The 24471-nt window shown below is 40.4% G+C and overlaps 1 protein-coding gene across 1 annotated transcript in view; it reads right to left on the reverse strand.

The window, feature by feature from the left end:
* shank3a (SH3 and multiple ankyrin repeat domains 3a) overlaps positions 1-24471 on the reverse strand; it is a 994510-nt gene that overhangs the window by 90433 nt on the left and 879606 nt on the right. The window contains exons 19-20 of the mRNA XM_060842760.1: positions 14795-14818; positions 6064-6191 (exon numbers count right to left, since the gene is read on the reverse strand). Coding sequence (XP_060698743.1) covers positions 6064-6191; positions 14795-14818 — 152 coding nt within the window. The remainder of the gene's footprint in view (positions 1-6063; positions 6192-14794; positions 14819-24471) is intronic.

Raw genomic sequence — 24471 nt, forward strand, 5'->3', positions numbered from 1 at the left:
GAGAAAAAAAGTCTTCATCTTGGCCTTAAAACAAAAAAAACCCCTCTTATTCTTAAACATAGGTCTAAAGGGGGTGCAGGAGCAGAGACACCTGTTTGTATTTTTTTGAAGGTGGGAAGACAGGTGGAGAGAGAATAAAGCATATGGTATCCTTGGCTTTATTAATAAGGGCATATAGTATAAGAGTGAAAATGTGATGTTGAATCTGTGTAAGACATGAGTTGGATTTCAAATGGAGTACTATGTATAGTTCTCAGGGCCAGTGGAAGGATATGAATGCTTTGGAGTGTCTGCAAAAGGGATTTACAGAAATAGTTCCAGGGTGGAGGAATTTTAGTCGTGATGATAGACTGAAGAAGTTGGGATTGTTCACATTGGAGAGGAGAAAGCTCCAAGAAAATCTGACAAGAATTTTTTAACATCATGAAAGGGAAGCATAGAGTGGCTACAGAGAAATTAATCCCACTTGTCAAAAAGAACAGACCAAGATGGCATAGATTTAAAGTGATTTGCAAAGGGAGCAAATTTGACATGAGAAAAATGGTTTCACTCAGTGTGCAGTTAGGGTATGTAATCATGAACATGAAGTGTGGAGGTAGGTTCAACTGAGACATTCAAGAGAGCATTGGATAATTACTTGGGTGGAAATGATGTTCAGAGATTTGGAGAAAAGGCAGGAAATTGGCACAAGGTAATGATGTTTGTTTGGAAAGCTAGCACAGACACATAGGCTGAATGGTCTCAATCTGTGCCCTTCTGTGATGATCAAGAGTAGTCAGACAAGATGATAATTGGTTCGGTTGCATTTATCATACTTTTTGTTGACAGGACCTGATCCTTTAACAAGGTTATGCTGTCCTTGGCTTTTTTTTCCAGAGAGGTTGTAAAAGACACAGAGTCCGAAAAGTCTGTAGGTGAAGATCTTTAGGACCAAGTTGATAATAGCTAACAGGGACTGCCTCAAATAGAAGGCTTTCAAGATTAAAAAAAAAACTTACATTGAAAGGTGAGTAAGTAAGGACTGTAGATGCTGGAGATCAGAGCCGACAGTGGGGTGCTGAAAGAGCACAGCAGGTCAGGCAGCATCCAAGGAGCCGGAGAATCAATGTTTCAGGCAAGAGCCCTTTATCAGGAATGAGGCTTGTGAGCCAAGGGGATGGGCCTGGGGTTGGGGGAAAGTGGCTGAGAATTCGATAGATTGATGGAGGTGGGGGTAATGGTGATAGGTCGGAGAGGAGGGTGGAGCGGATAGGTGGGGTGGAAGATGGACAGGTAGGACAGGTCATGAGGGTGGAGCTGAGTTGGAAGGTTGGAACTGGGATAAAGTGGGGGGAGGAAACTAGTGAAATCCACATTGATGCTGTGTGGTTGGAGGGTCCCAAGGTGGATTTTATCAGTTTCCTCATTTCCCCTCCCCCCACCTTATCTCGGTTCCAACCTTCCAACTTGGCACTGCCTTCATGACCTGGTTCATCTTCCTTCCCACCTATCTACTCCATCCTCCTCTCTGACTTATTACCATTACCACGCCCCCCCCCTCCGTTTACCTATCACACTCAGCCATCTTTCCCCCTCTAACCCCACCCCCTTCTCATTTATCTCTTACCCCTTCGGCTCACAAACCTCATTCCTGAAGGGCTCTTGCCTGAAACGTCGATTCTCCTGCTCCTTGGATGCTGCCTGACCTGCTGTGCTGTTCCAGCACCCCACTCTCGACAATGAAAGGGGTGTGGCCATTTCTCCCAGTTCAGCTTTTCTCTGCTTTGATTTTTTTTGCAGTAGTGTGAAAAAAGGCTGCTGGACCCAAAGCAGCAGGTCCAAGCTGGTACTCTCTCTGTGACTTCTATCCTGTAAGAACCTGTGTTTGATTTTTCCTTTTGTGTCAAGGGATGTTTATGGGAATTGTAAGTATTTGAAACAGCATCATAGTCTGTTTGGTTTGCAGATAGGATAAGTTATTTGGTATTCTGTTTTCTGTTGTTTGTGTTTTATTCAGTAATCTTGTAAGTAAATTCTGTTTTGTTTAAAACTAAGTGGTTTGACCAGTTGATTCTCTCCTGGAATATCCACTTTACACTTGCTTAAAACAACTAGCAAAGTTAGGGTCTGGGCTACCTTCTTGAAATGTTTTGAAGGGTTTGGCCTAGTCCATAACAAGGGCATATCTGCGTAACTTTTCACATTAACATGTAAATGCCTGTGTTATAGTTGTCCTTGAACAGTTAGTTCTGAAAGACAATTCTTAGTACTACAGCCATAATGTTTTCTTCATGGGATTGACTGAGAATAGGAATAAACCCAAATTACTGATTTCTACACATTTCCTTTGAGAAGGCAGTGCTTTTGGAAAGCTCTGTGAGGTAGAGCAAGTATACAAACATAGCCTGAATCTTGTCACACGCTCAGAATCACCCTCAAGACTGTGTTAGCTTTTATCTCCTCATTTTGAATAATTCTAGGAGCAAGGTAACACAACCTTAGATTATGTAGCCTTAACTGATAACTTTTCAGCACCCAATCTCACCTCAGTATACCTGACTTTATTAGTCAGTGTATTGATTATAGGAAGTGGGATGTCATGTTACAGGACACTGGTTAGGCCACTTTTGGAATATTATGTGCAATTCTGGTCCCCCTGCTATAGGAAAGATGTTGTGAAACTTGAAAGGTTGCAGAAAATATTAACAAAGATGGGGGAAGAGGCTGAATAGGCTGGGGCTAATTTCCCTGGAGCATCGGAGGCTGAGGTGTTACCTTATAGAGGTTTATAAAATCATGAGGGGCATAGATAGGGTAAATAGCCAAGGTCTTTTCCCCAGGGTAGGGGAATTCAAACTAGATAGCATAGGTTTAAGGTGATAGGGGAAAGATTTAAAAGGGACCCAACCCAAACAGCAACTCTTTCACACCGAGGAAGTGATGGAGGCTGGTATAATTACAACATTTAAAAGGCATCTGAAAGGGAACATGAATTGGAAGGATTTAAGTGGATTGCGCCAAATGCTGACAAATGGGACTAGATTAATTTAGGATATCTTGTTCAGCATGGATGAGTTGGACCAAGGGTTCTGTTTCCATACTGTACACCTCCAGAACTCTCATGTATCTGCACATCTCATTTAAAGCTGTTGTATGCATTCTAATGATGTGTAAGACAGAATTCAACATGGCTTTTGGACAGGATATAATTGGATTTTATTGAACAGCAGAGTAATACCTTTTTCTATTCAGAAAAATATAAGGAAATAGAGCTGGAGCAGGACATTTTACACTTTAAGCCTCCTCTGCCATTCAGTAAAACCATGACTGATTTGTACCTCAACTGCACCTTCCTGCATATCCCTATATCTTATAGCACCCAAAAATCTGTTGACCTTAGTGTCAAATATATTCATCGACTGAGCAACTGCAAATCTTGAGTAGAGAAATTCAAAGATTCACAACTCTTTGTGGGATTTTTTGCTTGTGTACATAGAGGAGGCTTTTGCAAGAATTAAGCAGCACAAACACTTAGCTTGATGGAGTATAGGTTTGACAGGGTAATTAACTTGATGCACTTGGTGAGTGAAAACAAGGGTAAAGACTTAATAAGTGATAAACAAACTAACTATCAGTGGTAGATGCGTGCTTAGTTAATTATGTAGCTTGTTGTAACTAGTTACCAACTCAAGGGACTAACTCAAGTTTCTGGAATTTTTCTTAATGAAATGCAAAAACTTTTGCTTATACACAAAGTAAATAGCACAGAGTATAGTTTGATGGTATATGTTTTGACACTGTACTTAACTCAGTAATTTGATAAGGGAAGAGGTTTTTTTTGGTGTTTTACAAACCAAGAAGTGGTCTGAGTCTGGGAGTGGGAGACAGCAAGATCTGGTGTGTAGCTGCCCAATGTTTTTATTCAAATAGGCTAGAAATGAAAAGCACAAAAAGGAATCTCTACTTATTAGAAAACCACTTATCCCATGCTATGTGGGAATTCTTGGAAACCTCCTGAGGCCTGGATAGTCAAATGCACAGGAAGTGTTGCCAGCAACAGCTGCTCAGGTTGTGTCTTTCAGAGCTTGAATTAATATCTGGATTCACTACTGTGCATTTGTGCGACCATATGATCTAGGAGAGAAATAGGCCGTTAGGCCCATTGAGCTTGCTACATTAGTCAAAGAGATCCTAGCTGATCTGGCAATCATCAACTCTACTCTCCTATCTTTTCCCCATGAACTTTGTTTCACCAACTTATTAAAAATCTTCCATCTCAGCCTTGAATATATTTAGTAATCCATCATCTACAGACAGCTGTGATAAACAATTCCAGAGATTCACTACCCTCAGAAAATAATCCTCCTCTTCTCGATTTTAAGTAGGTGACTTGGAGATTATACCCTTTGGTTCTAGACACTCTCATTAAGAGAAAAAAAACATTCAGCATCGAGCTTATCAAAATCCCAAAGAATGTTATACATTTCAATAAATTCATCTCTCATTCGTCTACACTCAAATGAGTACAGGTTCAACTTCCATTGATAAAAAAAATCTCCCCATGCCCCTGGGATCAACTTCATGAATCTTCTCTGGATCGTTTCCAATGCCATTATCTTTCCTTAGATAAAGGTATCAAAACTGTTCACAATTTTCTAGATATGGTCAAATTCGTGCCTTGTATAATTTTAGCAAGACTTTTCCCTTTCTACATACTTCATTCCCTATGAAATAAAAGCTGACATTCTTTTTGCCTTCTTTCTTAAGTGCTGAACTCATATGCCAGCTTTTTGTGAGAGGTAGAATTTAAGGAAGAGCAGAGTTTAATCTATAGCGTTATATATTATTTCCTAGTTATCATTGGTTAAAGATAAGATTTTCACGAACAGTTATTTTCTTGTTAGGTACAGAAATCTGTTGAATATTTGTTTTAACCTAAGTTGACGGTCTGATACTTTGAATAGTTTGACTAAATCTTTTCACACTTATGAGGACTCTGGGAATGGGGGTGGCTTGATTTCCAGAGCACTCCCCCAGTGAGTTGTGACAATGAGCCAACTTCTCCATAAAGGCAGTACATTGTTCCATTCCAGTTTTGCTCCTAATATTTGACTCCAATTTGTGCACCAGATCTGTTCTCACCACAGCAAAATTGACTCTCCTCAAGGTGAATATTTTTACTTTACATAACTCCTTGACTTTTTCCGTAGCTAACCAAAGAACATTTCCCAGATCAATCCCTGAACCAAATCCAGCAATGTTTGTTGTGATGGAAGCATGCTGATCAGCAAAATACTGCTCAACGCATTTCAAAAACCCTTCTAACTGTCCATCTTTTACATTAGTCCTATATTAATTTATGCCAGGATAATTAAAGTTCAATACTGTTCCTTATCTACTGCTTTTGCATCTCTTTGCAATATACTTATAAAGATCTCCTTCACACTTTGTGGCTTATAGAATATAATGAGTTGTATACTTGAATTATTTCTGAATTAATCTCTTTTAAAATATGTTCTTCAGATATAAGTACATTAAAACATCTTTTTAAAATGTTCTAATGCTGATGCCTGGGGAACATGATGATATGCTCCAGTTCAACCTTAAAAACAATGGCCTATAAGAACTCCACTAGTTTCCCTTGGCCATTCTGATTTGATACCATCGCTGTCCCTTTATTTCCATGGGCTTCAGTTGCAATCAAATTAAGTCCTGTCAGGCATTCTAAGAGCTGTTGTGTCATTACTATATTGAACCTGATAAATGTCTGGAGAAGCTGGCTTGGAGCATGTCCACTCTTGCCTGATTGGCTAGTTTTTGTTGAGGTGTTGCTGTATACTGGCTGTCTGCTTGCACACCTTGAATATCTAGCATGTGATCATGCCCTTGCTCTCAGAGACCTCACATTTTCAGGGAGATGGTCATTCTCAAAGTGGGGAGTAAGCCAGAGAAAATGCTCCTACACTTTCTCTCTTATTTACTAGGAGCGAAGGAGAACTGAAACCACGCTTTTAATCCCTGTATGTTTTTATAATACTGATGCTCAGAACTAGATACAGTGTTAAATGTGAATGGGTTTCTCACACTGATCTCTGCTGGCGTGATACGCCTGCTTGTAGGCCGCTGTTTGACTGTCGCAGCTCGCGAGTCTGCTGCCACATTCTCTGTCCTGGCTGACCGATCAGCTGCTGCAAGGATCTCATCCAATTTTTCTAAAAACAAAATTAGAACATTACATAAGAAAGGATAGAGAGGAGAGAATTTTGGATCAGAAGAGAAGGTATTGCAGGAGGTAGCATATAATATCAGAAAAGACAGGACATTGTTTTTGAAACCACAGAATACGACATCATTGAAGAAAGGATATTATGTCAGGAGAACAGGATATTGCATCACAAATGATAGGGTGTAACATCCCTTCTTCTTTGATGCAATATCCTAGGCTGTAGATTCAAATCCCATTCAAGAAACATGAGCACATTATTTAGGGTGGCAGTTCAGCGTCGTACTGAGGACTGCTGCATTGTAGAAGGTGATATATTTCAAATTAGATACTAAACACAAAACGTCCCTTTTGGGAGAATATAAAATGCCCCATGACATTGTTCAAAGAAGGGCAGCAGAGGCTCCCTCATTTTGTTGTCAAACTTTAACATGTAAAATAGACTATCAGGTTAATTCTATCTACTTAGGTTATAGGAATGTGTAAGTTGGTAGTTCAGTTTTCTACATTACAGCACTTGAAAGGGACTATAATTCACAGGTATGTCACCGGGCTTCAGGGTGTCCTGGGATTGTGGATGCTTCTAAAGCTGTTTTTTCCCTTTTTGGATAAAAAAAATAGATGAATGACAATAAGTTCTAGGAGCTAGTGAGTTGGTAACTAGAAGGTATCAGTGAAAGATTGGCATCAAAAGACCAAAGTTTAGATCAGAGTGATGCTGGAAAAGCACAGCAGGTCAGGCAGCATCAGAGGGGCAGGAAAATCGGTGTTTCCGGCAAAAGCCCTTCATCAGCCTGAAACGTCGATTTTCCTGCTCCTTGGATGCTGCCTGACCTGCTGTACTTTTCCAGCACCACTCTGATCTAAACTCTGGTTTCCAGCATCTGCAGTCCTCACTTTTGTCTATCAAAAGACCAAAGGATGAGTGAGAAACAATACTTTTGTGCAGTAGGTTGTAGAGACATGGAATGCAGGACCATAAAAATGTGGGAAAGTGGAATCCAGGAAAATATTCTAAATGTGAAAGAGAAAATATGTGACACATATAAAATAGGTATAAAATAATCTGGAGAAATTGCAGGTTGAGTACATTCACATAGGCGTAAGGTAAATGGCTAACTGTGCCACATAATTAATTAGTTCTGATACAAATTCGACACCAACAAATTTCTCTGCATGAAATTATTTGGACTGACTATACCTCCTCCTCCAATGAACTTGTTTCTGGACGCTGGTCTGTTGACTAATATGGCATAATATGGATTGTTGATTGTACTTGCCTGTTATCAGCGTCCAGTGTTTAAGTCACAGAAACAAGAAGCTGTAAAGCTCTAGGTGGGTACAACCTTAGTAGTGGTGTGAGATGTGTTCTTTGAATGTGAGACCCTACAAGCAGGGAGTAAGTATTTCTATTCCATTAAACCCATTTTAAAAAATGTTTATCGGAGTGATTGGATTCAAGTAGCACATGTCATTCAGCTACCTTAGATGTATCTCACTGAAACAAGGACTGTTCCTCCAAACATTATCACACCACTCAAGGTTCAGTGCAGATTAGTTGGTTAGTTACAGAGTGAAGCTCCTTCAACATCATAGCAGGAAATATTTTCATTGTCACATCTTCATTACTTAGATCTAAACTTTGGGCTCCTTCAGCCAACCATCAGCTTTTCTCCTATGGAACACTTGATCATTTCATCCAACTCATTTTCTACAATCTCAAATGCAAATCATCTCTTGTCCAGCTCTGAGCTATGTGGACTATAGCAAGATTTGTGGTTGAATCAGACAAGAATCCAGCGAGAAAGATATGGGGTCAGAGTCCCTGTGTATATTTAAGATTGAGATAGATAGATTCTTGACCAATAGAGAAATAGAGGGTTACAGAGAAAGAACAGGAAAATGGTTATGAGGAATGTCAGATCAGCTGTTATCTTATTGAATGGTGGAACAGGCTTGAAGGGCCAAACACACTACTCTTGCTCCTGTTTCTTATGCTTTTTTATGGTGAGGCCTATCTGAATATCAAGAGCGCATCATGCTTTTCCTGTATGGTCTGCCAAGTTTCTCGCCAGGCTGCAGCAAACTGCCAATTAAAATGTTGGACACCACACACCAATAACTCAGGGCCACATGCACCTCTCTTTCATGGACATTGGTATCTAATATGTTACAGCCTCTAAAAACCCCTCAGAGCATATCTCTGATCTAAGTACATTATGCTTCTGCACTTCACTGCTGCATCCTGGGCTGTATTAGCGATCATTGCAATACTGCAGCAAGGACAATGTGTGGTCAGGGACATGTACCCAGCTCATGGACTCCATCAAGCTGCATTGCTGGCCTGTTTGCTTGCTATCACAGTCACAACATACTTGCTTGTTCACAGCAAATGTTCCCTCTGAGCACTCGAAGGACTGTACATGCCGATGTTTGGGCCAAGGTCATTTTGGACATTGACTTCCAGTTTTGTAAGTCACAGCCGTGCACGGACAAAGGTCTGTGCAGAGGAAAACAAAAAGTGGGAATGTAGCTGAAGCATCACTGCCTTGTCTTCCTGTTTAGCAGGAAGATTGTCACGGTTATCAGCAGTCATTAATGAAATCAAGGACAGCCTCCAATACCAATTTAGGGGCTTGGACATAGTCAAGTCAGTCAGATTCCTTTCCTCAAGGGGTGGGAAGCTGAACATCGAGCAGCTAACCACCCTTCATGCTGGCTTCTGCCCTCATGAGGGCTGTTTTCCTTCTGGAATGAGAGAGGTGCAGATATTGAGGGACATGAAACTGGGTGGCACTGCTGTTATTTTCCATGCAGATGGCAGGTGACCAAAGCGGGTGAATCAGCACAGCAGGTATGTGGGCTTAGTGGTGACAGGGGTTGGGTTGGATGAGAATGAGTGAGGCAAGAGAGAGACTGGCAGCTAGGTACAGTAGCAGAGATAGAATGAACATGTGGTGTTGCAGAAAAGATGGTAGCACTTACATGGGTGGTGCAGAGAAGGCTATTGACATTTTTCTTATACATTTGGTTCTTCCTCCAGATGCTGACACTGCACTAATCCAGATGGCCAGCTGGCATCGTCTGGTGTTGTCTCCTCTACTCCTGTCCTAGGGCAAGAGGCCTTTTTTTGTCTGTATCACCAGGTGTCTTCCTGCAAAGCGGGGCGACCATTTTTCCCTGTATGCTATGTTTGGAGTAAATGTAAGGAGCCATGTGGGGTAGCTCTGGACTGACAGTGCTTGTTTCAGAGCAGAGTGGGCTTTTAAAGATGGTACAAGGGATGCTGGTTCTATGGTGGATATCTGGTGAGTGGCAAGTTGTTCCTAGTACTGGTAAGATGGGACTACAATTGGACATGTGGCAGGTAGTTAATGAGGCACATTTGATAAGGTACAGTGCAAAATCTCATTGGGCCATGCAGTGATAATCCCTCCAGAAAGCGCGATGCAATTTGCATTTAGCCACAAACATATAAGATTCACCCCATAAAAATTAAATTAAAAGGACAAAACAGTTTCCGTCCGGTCAGTTGCAGACTGAGTCTTTCTTCCATACATCTTTCAATCACTACTTTCACAAAAAGATTTTATCCAGCTCTTTCATGGATTTGGTGATACTATCAATAGCCAATATTCCTCTGGACTGTCTGTCTCTCTTCGTCTCTGACAGATTAAATGCTCTCCCCTGAGGTGAGTTTGGTGACAAGGAGGCATTTAACCAGGCAGGTAGGTGGCAAATGGGGACCACACCTCCCACATTCCTCTGCCACGATTGAGTCTCATGGACAGTTCATCACCTATTACCAAATGAGGCCTGTCCATGGATAATCAATACCCACTTAAGGGCCAAATCCTGCTCCTTGTGGTATTCACTCAAGAGACTCGCCATGTGTAAGCTCAAATAGCAAACAATATTGGGTTTGCTTGTGGGCTGCAGAATCGAGGGGTGGGTGTTGAGGGTATGTGGAGTTGTGAGATGGTTACATGAGGTTTGTTCAAAGGCATTCAATGCCTGATTGTAGAGTTTGGCATCTGGAAGTTGGGGTTACCCACTGAGAATCATCATGACCCCTATTCCAACATTACTCACCTATGGCTGGATTCTGACTGATCTTGGGGCTAATTTGGATGCATTGTTGACAATGGCCTCTGTTCAGACAGATTCAACTGAGCAATGCAGAGCTCCACAGCTTGTAATTATCTGGTAACTCTTGCGGACAGTATTTCTGTCCTGTGATCTTCGGGAAATACCATTCATAACGATGGACCTCCTAAGCACTTTACAACCAATGAATTACGTTTTTTGAAGTGCAGCCTTTTTGAAGTATAACAGCCAATTTGTACATAGAACGTTCCCAAAACAGCAATACAATGATGATGAGTTGATCTGTAATTTTGATGTTGATTGGGGGTTCAATATTGACAAGGTCATCAAAGATAACTCCTCTGCTGTCCTTTGAAATAGGATCATTGCCACCATGTGACAGTGCAGATGGGGTCTCTGTTTCATATCACATCTGAAAGATGGCATCACTGACAGTGCAATATTCCCTTAGTACTGTAGTCGACTGTCCGCTTGATTTTAGAAGGTCTTGCATTTATATAAACCCTTTAATATCTTTAGAATGTCCTGAATGCTTTACAGCCAATGAAATTTCCTCAAAGCGTTCTCACTAATCAAATGTAAGCAATGAGGTGCACAGCAAGGTTCCACAACGGTAGTGTGATAGTGACCACATTCATCTGAGATTAGATTAAATTCCCTACAGTGTGAAAACAGGCCCTTTAGGCCAACACGACCACACTGACCCTCTGAAGAGTAACCCCATTCAGACCCATTTCCCTCCGAATGATACACCTCACACTGTGAGCAATTTAGCATGGCCAATTCACCTGGCCTGCACATCTTCGAACTGTGGGAGAAAACCAAAGCACCCGGAGGAAATCAACGCAGATATGGGCTGAATGTGCAAATACCACACAGACAGTCACCCGAGGCTGGAATCAAACCTGGGACCCTGGTGCTGTGAGGCAGCAGTGCTAACCACTGAGTGACCATGCTGCCCATGTTTTATAATTATGTAGACAGGCTATGATTCCAAGGAAAACTTGCCAGCTCTTTTTAAAAATGATATCTTGGGATTCTTCAGAATTTTAAGACAAGGCCAAATGAACCACAGTTTAACTTCTTATCCAAAGGGTTATGTAAATATAAATGGGCCCTTTCTCAGTGTTTGACAGTCATTAGGAAGTCCAGACAATTTTCTCTCTTCATAACTCTGGTCATCATAAACATTTAGAGAAAAGCAAATCTCACAAGGATACCTGCTGGGAATCAGCTAATTCAATACATATCTGACATAGAGACTAGGAAGATCCCAGCTTTTGGACTCTACTCTTGGAGCAGAGTCTTCCCAGGCTTCAGGGACCTGACATCAGTGTCAAATAGTAGTCAACATGCCATTGTGGGGACAATCACCTGGATGTGACTTTTATATAAGATAAGACTTTCAGATAAGAAAGACAGAAAATGCTCCAAGATAGTAATATCCTATTTCAATTTCTTCAAAAAAATACAAAAAAGACTCAGCAGACAGACCACTGTAGAGGGGGTGCCATACCTCAGAGAAGGTTGTGTCTACAGTTGAAGCCAGGAAGGCAGGGAAAGCCTCATGGTTAACTTGGAAGTGCTGGCAATCCTGAAGAAGGGCCACTGGATCCAAAACATTAACTCTGATTTCTCTCCACAATTGCTGCCAGATCTGCTGACTTTTTCTAGCAATTTCTGTTTTTGCTTCTGATTGCCAGTATCTGCAATTCTTTTGGGATTTTCTTTGCTAATTTAGTAGTACCTGCTTTGTCTAACTTGGACAGTAAAGTTTTGTTTGAAAAATGAAATTTTGTGGTGTAATTCATTCAGTTAGTAGCTGGGAATTACTGTTCTCTGAGATTACAACAATCCACACATCTACACACATTTATCTTTAGTAAATTTAATGACTGAACAACATAAAAGCTCATTGAACATAGACTCAGCATGTTTAGGTAAAGAAGCTGCAAAGTCAGGTAGTGAAAACTAGTCACCATTTCACTTTTTAAATAAATATAGAATAATTCTTCTTCTCAATACTATAATAAGTGGTACTCAGTGGTACACCAACTGTACATCATGCTGTGACATATTTATATTATTTTGCATTTTTTCAGGCTGTCATGATGCATTCATTATAAGATGATCTGTTTGTATTGGTTCCCGTGATTCCCTTTCTCTCCTCCCAATTGCATTCTATTTCTCAATTTCCTTGGTATTTTTAAAACAAGCTTCCTTTTCATTTTAGCTCGCATCATCCTTCCCCTTCCAACGACCTATCTACTCTCACCAGTGGAACAATTCATTCTTATTTCCACTTCCCCCTGCCTTGTCCCCATCCCAGTTTCCCCCACCTCCATTGTTCTGCCTACCTCTCATGAGTTCATCCTCATTCCTCTGGTTCTAGTTTCCATCCTCTCCTGATTTCCTCTTTCCCAGTTCACTGAATCTCTCCGGATCTCCTGTGTTCCTCTCTGGCTTTTATTTCAAAGTCCCCTGGATCTGCCTGTTCAACTCCCCCACTCCCATTCTGGTCATTACTTTCCTACTATCCTTTAATCTCCTTGTCCTAGTTGGCCACTGATCCCTTTTCCCCTCAGCCTTTAGTCACCTCATTGAGACTCTTATCTTCAGTCTTCATCTATTTTCTCCCTTTCCTGTCTCCCGCTTAGTTTAAGTATCAGTTTGACTCAGCAACACTCTAAATTTAAAGTCTTCTTCAAATAGTTTTCACTGGAGTTATGGAAGATGGTTGGGTGAACGCTGAGTAAGATTAGATTAGATTAGATTACTTACAGTGTGGAAACAGGCCCTTCGGCCCAACAAGTCCACACCGACCCGCTGAAGCGCAACCCACCCATACCCCTACATTTACCCCTTACCTAACACTACGGGCAATTTAGCATGGCCAATTCACCTGACCCGCACATCTTTGGACTGTGGGAGGAAACCGGAGCACCCGGAGGAAACCCACGCAGACACGGGGAGAACGTGCAAACTCCACACAGTCAGTCGCCTGAGTCGGGAATTGAACCCGGGTCTCAAACGCTGTGAGACAGCAGTGCTAACCACCGTGCCGCCCATAAATTCACCTTCATAATCTGGGCTGACACTCTTTATGGTCCTTGGGTGAAGCACAATACCTTTGTTCTGGTGGATATAAAAATGCTGTGAAACTGTGTAAAGAAGAGCAACGGCTGATGTCCTGGTGAACATTCCTCCCACAAACAACACTATGAGAAAGATTATCTGAACATATACTTATCGTTTCCTGCATGTTCTAACCAAAATCATTTTCTCATGCAATATTGGAAAGACAAAGGTCTCCTTGTGCAGCATGCCAAGACTTGGCTCTGATTCAGCTCTGCTAAGTAGGGCAACGATGAAGGGTCAAGTTCTCATACTGCAGAACACAAAGTCAATGAGCAAGGCTGTATAGAGTATGACACCACGTAATGGGGATAGATTCAGTCGTGTAGGAATTTAAGTTAAATTGCAGAGTTTACAGATGTAAGGTCTGAAACTAATTTCTCATAGGTCCCAAAATGAAGGTCTGAGGCTTATATTTTAAGGCTACAGGTGAAGGACAAAGACCCAAAATACCAGATACCACCAAGAAGACATCTTGGCATCTCTTGGAGATGTTAATTTATTGAGAGGTAGACTAAGTACTTTCAGTTATATTGCTTCAAGAATTTCATGTGCAAGCACCCCATGTAAGAGTTCAAGGTTTTGCCCTAATGTGAATTTCAACAACTGACCAAATTCATTACTATCATGCATTCAGCACAGATTGGGAGGAAATGGCGGTAGTTTGCAAAAGTGTGGGTCAAATTTTATTGAATTACGTCAAACAAATGATCACCCTTAGGAACTGTGTTACACAAAATAATGCAGAAATTTTTCCTTAGTCTCTGAATTGGACCCAATATGTGAAGTCACAAGCACAGTCTTAGAGACACCAACATGCTATTTCTTTGAAAGAAAATTAGAGGCAGCACACTCAGCATTCATTTTTAATTTCAGAGAAAATCATGTTAACAAGATTCTTAAGGAACTGTCAAAATCTCTTTTTTCTTACCTTCTTCCTTTTGCATCAAACCAGGAAAAAATGAATTGATCCATCAAATCCATTCATACATAACCCAAGAGCACTCTATTTTAACATGGACAGAACTCACCGATTTATTCGCCTTCTACTGCCCATGTACACTTCATATACAATCTACCCAGCCATTTCCTTACTGTGCCAGATTCTATTTGTGACAGCAGTTTAAAACATGCTTATAATTTTGACTTCACACACTGAAGAAACCGTTCCACCACCCAGAAATCAAGAGGTGGAAGAAATGGTGGGAGTGGTGACAAATAATGAATGTTCTCTTAAAACTTTACAAGTACCACTCAACAGAAGCATGTACGGTCAACATAGCACCAACACACAAAGCACCACGAGAAGTAAAATGGCGTTTGTTGTCAGGTTTTAAGAGAACAACTTACCCGTTTTCCTTCTGCGTACAGAGGCTTGGAAAGAAAAGAATCGGAGCGTTAGGATGGAATGGAGGAATGAATGGCAATGTCACAAAACTGAATCTAGAGGAAAGGGTTAGTAATTTTTTACAAAAAAACACAGAACATTCAAGTTATAGAGACAAAGCACATCCCAGACAGAGAACTGTGCCAACAGTGCAGGACAAGGAACAACAAAACTACTTGTAATATGATTGTTTCCACTTCATATTCAATATCTTTCTGTTTACTAATATCATGTCGGTGAACTAAAGTATTAAAGAATTTCTTGGTATACCTCAGAGACAAGGGCCTGGAAGATACAAACAATCAACTCTTCATTCTCAGAGATCGGCTTGTACACACTCCCTCATTGAGAAGAAACATGGCAGAGAATGAAAGAAGAAACTTTGAGGGATGTTGCATAAAACCGAATCAGTGATGATCAAACTACCAAAACTTAAATCTGCAGGAACGTTAGAAGACTTCCTCCAATTGCTGGGACATTTGTTGAGTCCCATACCTGAATGTTAGGCACTCCAACCCTCAACCCCCATCCATCCCACCTATCTCTTCTATTCTAAAAATAAAATACATACAACAACAGACACAACTTTTGTTTTTTAAAAATTTGATCACAGGGTATGGGCATTACTGGCTAGGCCAGCAGTTATTGCCCATCCCTAATCACCCAGAGGCAGTCAAGAGTAAACTACATTGCTTTGGGGTTGCAGTCACATGTAGACTAGGTAAGGGGATAGACAACTTCCTTCCGTAAAGGATATTTATAAACCAGATGGTTTTCTACAATAATCAACAGTGGTCACCATTTAGCTAGCCATTTTTTCATGACATTTTTTTATTATATTCAAATTCCACCATCTGTCATGGTGGGATTTTAAAGTTAGCCTTGGGTTTTTGATTACTTATCATTACCTTTGCACCACCCCCACAATAGTGCACACACTTTCGAAGAAGTCATTTAAATTATTTATTTAAAGTAAATAATTGCTCTTGATAAGTATAGAAATCTAACCTGTGTTTTGTCAGCCAGGTTTTATCTGATAGGTGAACTGGGGACTTCGATACTCCAGTGACCTGTGACACCTTACTGAAGACAGTAATTAACATCGATGTGATCTGAATATTACCTGCCACTTATTAACCATAGATTGAATATTGTGCCAGTTTGCTGCATGCAGGCAGAGACTGCTTTGTTATGAGTGAAACCATGGACACTGTGTTATCGCTAACAAGTATATCCACTTCTCAGAAGTTGGTTGGGACTTGGAGACTAACTTTAAGATCTCTTGCAATGGTGTCCTTTTTCTCTTACCCTAAGTTCAGGGAGTGTTATACTCAAAAGATTCACAGGGCTACTGTTCTCTATAACATACAAAGGAGCCCATTTTCTAAAATAGACATTTTTTTAAAAATTCCTTAGGAAATGCATAACAACAGCTATTGTCTGAACATCATCAATATCTTTTAACTTCCATTATATTGCTAGGAATTTTCTAATTTCTATAATGGTTCTCTTTCTCTTCACTGTTATGATCTCCATAGAAAAAAATTCAAACTTCCCAGCTAATAAATCAAATAATGAGACAACAATGCCATGAACACAAATCATAACCATAGAGTAAACCGTAAGATTTAGGAGCAGAATGAGGCCTTTTGGCCAATCAGCTTTATTCTGTCATTTGATCAGATCACGGCTAATCTGATAATGATAATTTCACCTTCCTGTCTTTTGCTCAGAACCTTAGATCCTTTTAAGTGGTTAAAAATTGGTTTCAATCAATCCTGAATATTGCCACCTGTGGCAAAGAATTCTGCGGATTCACTCACTTTGAGAAGAAATTCTTCCTCATCTGTTTTAAATGGGCAATGCCTTACTCTGAGATTATGCCTTTTGGTCACACATGGGGAAACAAATTCAAGCCCCCATAGAATCTTGTATATATTTCAATAAGGTCACCTTTCATTCTTTTAAACTCAAGTGAGTGCAGGCCCAAACTACTCAATCTCTCTTCATAAGAAAAATCTCTCCACATCTGAAATTAACTTAGTAATTTTTTTCTGGACAGCCTTCATTGTCATTATTATAGTATCACAGAATCCCTACAGTGTGCAAGCAAGCCACTTGGCCTATTGACTCCACACCGACTCTCTGAAGAGCATGTCTGACCTTATATCTTTCTTTAGATAAGGGTCCAAACCATTGACAATATTCCAGGTGTGGTAAACTAGTGCCTTGATAGTTTGAGTAAAAGTTCCCCATTTGTACACTTCATTTCCTTTGAAATAAAAGCTGATAGTCTAGTTATCTTTCCTGTGCTGAACTTGTTTGCTATCTTTGTTTGATTCATGCACAAAAACCTCCTAATTCCTTTTTGAGAACTTTTGGCAAACTTTCTCAATTTAAGTAATATTTAGTTCCTCTATTCTTGCTGCAAAAGTTCATAACCTTACATTTTCCCATGATATATTACATCTGCTAAGTATTTACTCTCTCATTTAACCAGTCTTTATCTCTCTGCAGACTCTTGATGTCATCCTCACCACTTGCTTTCTCACCGAGATTTGTTCAGCAGGAATCTCTCCTATTCCATCCTGGTATGTGTTAAAGAAGATTTGTAGATTGACGCACAACTTATTAGCCACCTTACAAATGCACCTTCCTTGGCCATCAGATCCTAGGTGTGAGGCTGAACCTGAATTCCTAGAGACGTTTGCAGGTAAAGGGTTAGCTGGAAAAAGGGAGCCTACAGAAATGAGATAACGAGAATCAGAGAAAATATATTCCTGTCAAGGTGAAAGGAAAGGCTGGTAGGTATAGGGAATGCTGAATGACTAAAGAAATTGAGGGCTTGATTAAGAAAAAGAAGGAAGCATATGTCAGGTATAGACAGGATAGACAGAGTGAATCCTTAGAAGAATATCAAGGCAGTAGGAGTATACTTAAGAGGGAAATCAGGAAAGCAAAAAGGGGACATGAGATAGCTTTGGCAAATAGAATTAAAGGATAATCCAAAGGGTTTTTACAATTACATTAAGGATAAAAGGGTAACTAGGGAGAGAATAGGGCCCCTCAAAGATCAGCAAGGCGGCCTTTGTGTGGAGCCACAGAAAATGGGGGAGATACTAAACGAGTATTTTGCATCAGTATTTACTGTGGAAAAGGATATGGAAGATATAAAATGTAGGGAAATAGATGGTGACACCTTGAAAAATGTCCATATTACAGAGAAGGAAGTGCTGGATGTCTTGAAACACATAAAGGTGGATAAATCCCCAGGACCTGATCAGGTGTACCCTAGAACTTTGTGGGAAGCTAGAGAAGTGGTTGCTGGGCCTCTTACTGAGATACATGTGTCCACAGTCACAGGTGAGGTACCGGAAGACTGGAGGTTGGCTAACGTGGTGCCACTGTTTAAGAAGGGCGGTAAGGACAAGCCAGGAACTATTGACGAGTTAGCCTGACGTTAGTCAAGGGCAAGTTGTTGGAGGGAATCCTGAGGGACAGGATGTACATGTATTTGGAAAGGCAAGGACTGATTAGGGATAGTCAATATGGCTTTGTGCGTGGGAAATCATGTCTCACAAATTTGATAGAGTTTTTTGAAGAAGTAACAAAGAGGATTGATGAGGGCAGAGCGGTAGATATGATCTATATGGATTTCAGTTTAAGGCGTTCAACAAGGTTCCCCACGGGAGACTGGTTAGCAAGGTTAGATCTCACCGAATACAGGGAGAACTAGCCATTTGGATATAGAACTGGTTCAAAGGTAGAAGACAGAGGGTGGTGGTGGAGGGTTGTTTTTCAGACTGGAGGCCTGTGACGACTGGAGTGCCACAAGGATCGGTGCTGGGTCCTCTACTCTTTGTCATTTACATAAATGATTTGAATGCGAGCATAAGAGGTATGGTTAGTAAGTTTGCAGATGACACCAAAATTGTGGAAGTGTAGTGGACAGCGAAGAGGGTTACCTCAGATTACAACAGGATCTTGATCAGATGGGCCAATGTGCTGAGAAGTGGCAGACGGAGTTTAATTCAGATTAATGCGAGGTGCTGCATTTTGAGAAAGCAAATCTTCGCAGGATTTATACACTTAATGGGAAGATCCTAGGGAGTGTTGCTGAACAAAGAGACCTTGGAGTGCAGGTTCATAGCTCCTTGAAAGTGGAGTCAAGATAGATAGGATAATGAAGAAGGCGTTTGGAATGCCTCCCTTTATTGGTCAGAGTAATGAGTACAGGAGTTGGGAGGTCATGTTGCGGCTGTACAGGACATTGGTTCGGCCACTGTTGGCATATTGCGTGCAATTCTGGTCTCCTTCCTACCAGAAAGATGTTGTGAAACTTGAAAGGGTTCAGAAAAGATTTACAAGGATGTTGCCAGGGTTGGAGGATCTGAGCTACAGGGAGAGGCTGAACAGGCTGGGGCTGTTTTCCCTGGAGCATTGGAGGCTGAGGGGTGACCTCATAGAGGTTAACAAAATTATGAGGGGCATGGAAAGGATAAATAAACAAAGTCTTTTCCCTGTGGAAAAACTAGAGGGCATAGGTTTAGGGTGGGAGGGGAAATATATAAAAGAGACCTAAGGGGCAACTTTTTCACCCAGAGAGTGGTACATGTTTGGAATGAGCTGCCAGAGGAAGTTGTGGAGGCTGGTCCAACTGCAACATTTAAGAGGCATTTGGATGGGTATACGAATAGGAAGGGCTTGGAGGGATATGGGCCGGGTGCTGGCAGGTGGGACTAGATTGGGTTGAGATATCTGGTCGGCATGGACGGGTTGGACCGAAGGGTCTGTTTCCATGCTGTATATCTCTATGACTCTAAGACTTACGGGCATTGTATCCAAGTAGAAATCTATTGAGGATACCACAGTTGTTTATAATCTGGGATTTTCAACATTTTTATCTGGGATTTGGAGACTCCTAGTCTAACCAATATTTGCATACAGATGGCTGTCACTATTAGTGGAAGCAGCTTGCACTTTCTTTCTCATAAAATAATTCAAGCGCCCCCCCCCCCAGGTTAGGCAGTAACTTCAGTTTATTTTATAGACAGCCCCAAAATTTATTAATCTTATACAGCACACAACTGGTTGCAGGTTCTGATCCTATACTCAGAGGTTCCTTTCCTCTCTGATATATTAATGGGCTGATCCTTTTTATGTACAAAACACACACGAATAGCTGCTCTTTCCACTAAAATTATAGTGAATGCTAATTCAATATGCACAGATGCTGCACTGCTTTCCAAGGACCACTCACCAAGCCTCCTTAGATAGCACCTTCACACCTGCCCTCTGCCACATAGAAGGACATGGGCAGCAGATGCATGTGACCTCTATCATCACCTGCAATTTCCTTTCCTAGCCATTCAATCTTGGAACTACATCACCATTCTATCACTGTCACCAGGTCAAATTCCAGGAACTCCCCCCCAACAGCACTGTGGGTGTACCTGCACCCCAAGAACTGCAATGGTTTAAGGTTCACCACCAACATCTAACAGGTAATTAGGAATGAGGAATAAATGCTGGTCTTAGCAACAAGACCTATCTCGTGGGTTTGCATATAAAATTTAAAGGTATGGTAGTTTCCTATAAGAGACATGGACTCCAATTTCCTTTAAAGAAATAGGGTCCACAATTTCTTGTCAGGAGCTGCTTTTCTTCATAATTTACATAGGGCTGTGAAGCCCTTCCATGAGCAAAGGCCTAGCTGTTCTTTTGAATAGTCATTGGGTCTGCTTTTTTCCCAACCCTGCAAGCAAGATTTGTTGTTCCTCCTCATGGACTCAGGGGACAGATTTTCATTCCACGTTTGGGAACCTGATGCCCGGAACATTTCCGGATCCTGACCTTATGCCAAAATAGTTCTGGTGACACAATGCAATTTTAGCAGCAATCACTAATTGGCTGAGATCCAAGTTTGGAGATCATCTAGGTGCATTGGTCACACTTAGAAAGTGGGTGCTAAACTTTGATAGGAAAAAGAGAGGAATTCCTGAAGAAGGGCTCATGCCCGAAACGTCGATTCTCCTGCTCCTTGGATGCTGCCTGACCTGCTGCACTTTTGCAGCAGCACATTTTCAGCGCTAAACTTCGATAGACAATTTAAAAGACAAATAGCACCCAAATCTAAGCTTGCCATTCGCTTTGCAAATGGGTTTCATATACTTATAAGGTTGGGAAATTTCTAGAGTTTTGATATTGTCTTACCTTAGGTCAGGACTGACTGGCATTAATAGAGCACAATTATGGAGGTGACTGTAAGCTTCTGGTCCCTACAACCACTTGTTCCTATTATCTACTCTACTCTAAACAATCTCAAAAACCTCCAACAAGCCTGTCAAACATGATTTTACTTTAATAAATCCAAGTTGACTATGCCCAATCAGTTCATTATTTTCTTGTTTAGTTATCACACTCTTATAATAATTTTGAGTACTTTCCCAAATCTGACGTCAGGCTAACTGATCTGTAGTTCTCCATTTTCTGTCTCCCTGCTTTCTTAGCTGGTGGGGTTACATTTGCAACCTGTAGCCACCGTTCCCGAACCTAAAGAATTTTGAAAGACAATCTCCAATGCATCGCTATTTCTACAGCCCAATCTTTCAGTACTTGAGGATGTAGATCATTGCATGCAGGGATATATCAACTTTCAATCCCATTAATTTCTTCTGTACCATTTTTTATTAGTACTAATTTCTTTCAGTATCTTATTCTCACTAGTTCCTAGGATCCCTATTATTATGAGAAATGTTTTAAATGTCACCCATGAAGATTGATATAAAGTAATTGTTTAGCTTCTTTATTTTCCATTATTAATTCTCAAGCATGTGTATGTAATGGATTCATTCTTGCTTTTGTTAATCTTTTCCCTTTACATCATTCAGAAAGAAGTTTTTACAAACTATTTTAATGTTTCTTGTTAGATTGCTTGAATCAACAATACAAAGTAGAGCAGGTGGAATAATAGTATTGTCACTAGACGAGTAATTCAGAAACCATTGTTTTCTACAGGAAAAGGGTTGGACTCCCACCATGAGGAACAGTGAAATCTGAATTCAATAAAAATCTGGAATAAAAAGCAAGCCTAACAGTGATCATATAGCTATTATTAGATTGTTGTAAAAGCCCATCTGGATCACTAATGTCCTTTAGGGAAGGAAATCTGCCATGCTTACCTGGACTGGCCTACAAATGATTCCAGACCTAATCAATGTGGTTTACTTTTAAATGCCTTTTGACTGATTAGGGATGGGCAAGCCAAGGGCACTCACATCCAAGATTGTCAAGGCTATGGCTGTCATGTCAAATTGAAAAAGCAAACATGGATTAACAGCAAACAAACCAAAAACATGTGTACAAGGCCTTTGTTCTCAGCATACTCCTTTATAACAAAGGAACATGGATAATTTATGCAAACCATGAAAAGCAACTGAACAGTTTTCCATGTTGTACGCAAATGCTGTTATTTCTTCTAAACTAATGGAACAGTTATTCCCTAAATAATACACAAGGGCTGTACTTCCTCATTAAATAAAACAGTGACTGTTATTTTCTATGATACACAGAGGAACTGCTATTCTTTACAATATATTCATGGGCTACTATTTCTTATAATTACACTGGAAGAGTTATTCAGTGCAATGTACACAACGGCTAAAAATATACATTACCTGCTCTTCCCTATAACATACACAATACTCACTTTGCAAAATATAAACTCACGACCACTGCATATAAAATACAAGGCCTGCTATTACTTCTCATACACACCTGGGCTACTACTTTTATTTTTTACAGAGACTTCTATTTTTGGTAATGCCCTCATTCTGTTAGATTTTCTATAATATACGCCAGGGCTATTATTACCTCGAGTATATATAGAGTAACATGTTTTCTGCAATGTACCATCACAGCCATTGCCTCTAATATGTCCAGAAGATACTACTTAATGCACAGTACAATATACTTAGGATCCTTATTGTATACATAGGGGTGCTGTTTCCCAAGCGCTGGTATTTCCCAGATGCTACTATTCCCAATAAAATATGCAGCAGCTGGCATTACTTATATATATATATATATATATATATATATAAATGGCTGTAATTTCTGTGTCTAAACAATGGTTGTTTTTCTGTATAATTTAAATCGAGCCTGATATTCCTTCAAAAACAAATAGGATACATTACTCTGTAAAATAGATATCGCAGTTACTATTCTCTATAATACAAACAGAATTTGCTGTTCTATAACATAGAGAAGATGGCATTCTCTATAACAGATGCAGTGGATGATAATCACTGCAATTTACATTGTATGCTGTTTTCTGGATAATACACAAGCTGCAAATTTTTATAATTCATTGGGGGCTGCTATTCTTTCTACAGAAAGAAATGCTTTCTGTTCTTGGTGTTCTCTGTAATGCACAAAGGTCTGCCATTCTGTATATCATATACACATGGACTGTAAACTGTCGATACACACAAGTCCTCTTATTCTCTGCCAGGAGAGCAAAGGCTTCCACAGTCTGAAGCTGTCGCTCTACCTGTATTCACAGCCAGACAGAAGGGAGCCTACCACACTCAGAGTGGGAGTTGGGGGGGGGGGGCGGAATTATGAATGGTTTGTAGCCTTATACCTATCAGACATTTTTATGCAGTGTCAAACTAATTCTGACTCTAATCAAATCAAAACTGGAAAATAAGCAGTTAGCCAGCAGATTGTTTTAGTGAGTCGTGCTCAGGTGAAGGAGCCAGGAAATTCAGGTCTTCTCCATACTCAAGCCTGTTTGGTTAATTCACCTGAAACACTTGCTTATGTTGCTGTTCTGTAACTGAGCCCAGCCGTTCCATAACTGAGCCCACTTTCAATTTAATTTGACATCCTGTTTTCTATATATACTGTACCTCATATGTGCACCTGAAACCAATGAACATGCTCTTAATCAATATATTGTATATCCAAATTAATATTCAAATTATTAATATGTTTTATTCATGAGTGTGGTGTCTGACAAATTTTGAGAATTTACTCTGAAATCAATACAATTGAATCACTTGTTTCTGCCAAAGACTCTGCCTTCATGAATCTTACATTATATTGTTTTAAAAAAAATCATTCAATGAGCAAATTGCTAAATATGTTCTTATTGATACTGAACTTCTGGTTTACTACCCTTCCAAAATGATTATTTTCTAAATGAACCTGTAACCACCAATAGGCAGTCTTCCTTTGTGATCCTTGACGATATCAGTGAATTACTCAATAATGGAGGGGGTCACAGATCAAGCTGCATCTTGTACTTGCAGTTTCTGTCACAGGGACCATCGAGATGTTGATCGGATTCTCTCATTTTTTTTTATTTATTCCTTCATTGGATCTAGGTCTTGCTGACTAGGCAAGCATTTACTGCCCATCCCTGACTACCCTCAAGAAAGTGGTGGTGAGCTGTCTTCTTGAACTGCTGCAGCCCATTTGGTGTAGGTACTTACAATGCTGTTTGAAGTAGTGGGGATGAGCTCCAGGATTTTGATCCAGTGACAGTGGAAGAATGTCCAAACACTTACAAGTTAGGAAGGTGAGTGGCTTTTTTCGGGGAACTTCCTTATATATCCATTTCACTTGTCCTTTTAGA

Source organism: Hemiscyllium ocellatum, chromosome 23 (assembly GCF_020745735.1).
Source record: "Hemiscyllium ocellatum isolate sHemOce1 chromosome 23, sHemOce1.pat.X.cur, whole genome shotgun sequence".
Taxonomy (NCBI): domain Eukaryota; kingdom Metazoa; phylum Chordata; class Chondrichthyes; order Orectolobiformes; family Hemiscylliidae; genus Hemiscyllium; species Hemiscyllium ocellatum.